This window comes from Aegilops tauschii, chromosome 6, assembly GCF_002575655.3.
Source record: "Aegilops tauschii subsp. strangulata cultivar AL8/78 chromosome 6, Aet v6.0, whole genome shotgun sequence".
Classification (NCBI taxonomy): domain Eukaryota; kingdom Viridiplantae; phylum Streptophyta; class Magnoliopsida; order Poales; family Poaceae; genus Aegilops; species Aegilops tauschii.
The window spans coordinates 187,750,350-187,754,647 of NC_053040.3; the positions used below are offsets into that span (position 1 = coordinate 187,750,350).

Genomic DNA, 4,298 nt, shown 5'->3' on the forward strand with positions numbered 1-4,298 from the left:
ACCAGGCGTCCAAGACCCTCGCGAGGGGCCAAGCCTCGCGAGGCGGACGACGCAAGACCTCCTCAGGAGCGGCCTCTCCAGGCTGCCTCGCGAGGAGCGGAGATATCAAGGTGGGGAAAACCTCGCGAGGCTCTCGTGACGTGAGCCATGACGATCGGCACCAGGCGGGTGCCAGGCAGGCGCCAGCGCGCGCAGCATCCTTGTTTCCTCTTTGGTGCTAAGGAAGCAAGCGCAGGCGCGGAGTACCGAGGCATCAGGCAAAGGTTTCCATATCAGTGCAACGAGACCAAGACCAGCCGGCCAGCAGGACGGAGGTCACCATGGAGCCCAAGACGGCGTCACTACCAGAGCCTTTCGCAGGCGAAGACCACTTTTGTCAGGATAGCTTGTACTAGCTGTACCCTTTTAAATTAGCCCATCGTTGTTGGCTCCCTTCCCGCTCAATATTGGGGAGAGGACCAGGGACTATATAAGTAGAACTAGCCACCACAGTGGGGGGGAGAGATCTGATCGAGTCCTCACCCCCACAAGTTCGACAAGCACAAGAACACCCCAACCTCAGGAGGCTGTTCTTCCCCTGGTACTGTTCATCATCAGCCCAGGAGGTAATCCACCATCACACACTGGAGTAGGGTATTACACCACAACGGTGGACCAAACCAGTATAAATCTCGTGTCATTCTGTGTTGCTAGTTCATCGAGTTCGTCCGCGAGATCTTAGCGAGCTAGGGCGTGGATCGGTAAGAGGGAAAGAACTTCGCGCGCACCCCAGAGTTCGAACCTTAAGGGTTTTGCCGGAACCCCAGATCCGACAGTACCGACTCCGTCAAGGAATCCAAATTGGATGTGCTTCAAAGTCAACTTGACAAGTTCAAAATGAAGGATGGTGAAGGTGTCGCTGAAATGTACTCTAGGCTTGCTCTCATCACAAATGAGATTGCCGGCTTGGGAAGTGAAGAGATGACCGACATATTCACCATCAAGAAGATCCTAAGAGCCTTGGATGGAAAAGATGACACCGTGTGCACATTGATCCAAATGATGCCCAATTACAAAGATCTCAAGCCAACGGAAGTCATTGGTAGAATTGTTTTTTATTGTAAATGATAGTAGGAGAGGCTCCCACTAACTTTTGTATTACTCACAGGGAAACAGATACATCAATGTTACAAGTGGGTTTTTTGTGGCCCCCCGGCCATGGCCTCAAGAATCTAAACAACAAGATTTACAAGCCTTGTATGTAAGTAGCTAAGAAAGGACAAAGTTCCTCTCTACAATTGTGTACTATAAGGCCCAAAATATTTTTGAACCTAGCCAACCATGAACCAAAAGAGTGTGGGATCCCTCTGAAATATTCATTGTTTCTCTCCTTCAAAAACTCCACGCAGCCATCACAAAAATGTCCATAAACAAAGGTTGCTGCCAATTCTCCTTGCCACCTTGTAACAAAGAGATTCTATTGCCCAACGCCGGCCATTGCATGCCAACTTTATCCCAACAACGTTGGCTGAACGGGCATGCAAAAAATAGGTGTTCGACAGTTTCCTCAGGAGGGTTTTGGCACAACATGCAAGTGTAATTATTGCCCGCAACGACGTAGTGCCTACATCTCAGCATGTTTCTCGTGTTTAAGCGGTCCACCAGCAGCAGCCACCCAAACATTTTGAATTTGATCGGGATTTTGGCCTTCCAAAGCCAGACGAAAGCATCGTCAGCAACCGTCTCTCTGAAGCAGTGGTCATAGAATTTCTTGGAGGAGAATTTCCCACCAAGGGTGCACTCCCAAGTGTCATTGCAGTCCCTCTCCAGAATCACATGCATCGAGCCTTGTTGGATCTCCCTGGCTTCCTCTCTAGCCTGAGTCGATAGAGGCAGGTGGAAGAGCATGCTCGGATCCGTAGCTGTAATAACATTAACAACAGATTCATCCTCATCTACGCACAAAGAGAAGGCCCTAGGGAAGAGCTCCATGAGGGTGGCATCTCGGTCACTATCAAACCAGGCGTCTTTCCAGAACAGGGAAGAAGAACCGTTCCCAAGAGTGACTCTAGTGATCCCACGGAACACATCGCTGAGTTGCATTACATCACACCACCAAAAAGAGCCAACTGGGTCTGTTGCATGCGGAATTTTGTTCGTGTAGTAGGCATCCCAGATCAAGGTCACCCAGGGACCTCTTCACGGTTATAGAACTTGAAAAGGTGTTTTAGAAGGAGGGCTACGTTCTGGGTTTTGATGTCAATAACCCCAAGTCCACCTTTACGTTTTGTTCTACACACCAACTCCCAGGCCGCCAGAGAATTGTTCTTGACCCCATCTTCAGAGTTTTTAGCCCTAAGACAATATCTGCGCAGTTTGTTAAGGTGCTCAATCACCTTAGGGTGCAGTTTGATCGTGCACATGGCATAGATCAGCATCAACGTTACAGTTGAATTGACCAAAGTGAGCTTGGCCCCGGACGACATCAGAGACAGTGCCGTAGACATCTTCCTTTCCACTCCATGCACCAATGGCATGAGTTCCAGCAAGGTTGGCCTCGTCGTGCCCATGGGGAGGCCAAGGTAAGTGAATGGGAGCGAGCCAACAGAGCAGCCGAAAACCCGCGCCAACTCAATAGCACACTGCCGGTCGATGTTGATGGGAATCAGGGTGGACTTGTGAAAATTTATTTTCAAACCTACCGAGGCAGCATAATCCTCCAGGATGGTTTCCATACAAGCAGATTGATCGGGGCATGCTGGCATCACCAGAATGGTGTCGTCCGCGTACTGCACCACTAGGAAGTCGCCACTATGATTGCATGGAAGGGGCAGGTCAATCAGGTGCCGAGCAAAAGCATCATTGATCGCGGCTTGAAGGAGATCTGGAGTGAGGACAAAAATCAATGGTGATAAAGGATCGGCTTGCCGTACCCCACATTTGCACTAAAACTTCCTGCCAGGAACTCCATTAAGGAGAACAGAAGAAACACCAGAGCCAAAAATTGTTTCCATCCAGCCCAGCCATTTGTCATCAAAGCCCATGTGTCGCATGATCTCTAGCATGGGGGCATGCTCGATTGTGTCAAAAGCTTTGGCAAAATCAAGCTTAAGGAGCACAATCTCACACTATGATGTCTGTCATTGATGAATATATTCGAATGTCCATGCTAGACAATCTTGGATAGTTCTACCTTTAATGAAGCCATACTGATTCTGGCGTATGATTTTCAAAATGACTTTCTACAGACGATTAGCCAAAATTTTCATGGCAATTTTCATACAGCAGTTAAGCAGAGTTATAGGTCTGTAATCATTGGCAGTCTCTGGAGATGAGATCTTCGGGATCAAGGTAATGTACCCTTCGCTAATACTAGTTATATCAAGCTTGCCACCATGGAAATCCTGGCACATTCTGTAAAAATCCTCTTTGATTATCTGCCAACAACTCTTAAGAAAGCAACCATTAAATCCATCAGGGCCAGGAGCCCTATCAGTCGGCATTTCCTTAACCACAGCATCGATCTCCTCATTCGAGAAGGGGGCCAATAATTCATCCAAGCCATCAATCCGTCGGATGATTCGAGAGAGATCAAAACGCATGCTGGTAGGCTTCGATGAACCCAAGCGCTCCTTGTAGGTTTTGTACAACACCCCCTCTTTGCCAACGTGATCACTCACCACCACGTCTCCATCCCGTATATTGGCAATATAATTATGTCTAAACCTCTCCGTCGCAAGTGATTGAAAGAGTTTGGTGTTTTCATCAGCAAACCTGCAGTATCTGACAGTGCATATCTTTCTCCAGTATTCAATCTGATATTTGAGCAACATGTTCAGATGCAGTTTTAAAATGCACCTGAAGTTCATTTCTTGGACGTAGAGTGTTCTCTTGTCCTCAAGGTCATCTAGCTGAGCGAGAGCCTCATTACTGTTTTGAATCATGATTTTCATATTTGAGATACCCCGGCTCCAATGCTTGAGATCATATCGCAAAGTTTTGAGCTTTTTGCAGATAAGCACAGCAGAATTAGGAGCATGCATGACTTGGACCAGGAGCTAGTGACCACATCTAAGAAGCCCGCATGATTGACCCAGAAGTTCTCAAAGAGAAACAATTTGGACTTGGGGATTTTAGATTCAATGGTCACCACACACGGGATATGATCAGAAACAGGTTTGCCCAACGGTAAGACCATCGTGTTCGGGAAAGATGTGGTCCAATTAGATGATGACAAAAACCAGTCGAGTTGCTCGAGCAGAGGATCATCCTGCATATTGCTCCAAGTGAACGATCTGCCCTTGACAGGGAGTTCCATC

General features: G+C 47.9%; 1 protein-coding gene across 1 annotated transcript; it reads right to left on the bottom strand.

Annotated features, from left to right (window-relative positions):
- Positions 1 to 2,162: 2,162 nt before the first annotated feature.
- LOC141025949 (uncharacterized) lies at positions 2,163 to 3,581 on the bottom strand. Its single transcript, XM_073501880.1, has 2 exons — positions 3,263 to 3,581; positions 2,163 to 2,863 (listed from the first exon to the last, which is right to left on the bottom strand). The coding sequence occupies exons 1-2, from the start codon at positions 3,579 to 3,581 to the stop codon at positions 2,163 to 2,165; spliced, it is 1,020 nt and encodes a 339-aa protein (XP_073357981.1).
- Between the last annotated feature and the right edge of the window lie 717 nt (positions 3,582 to 4,298).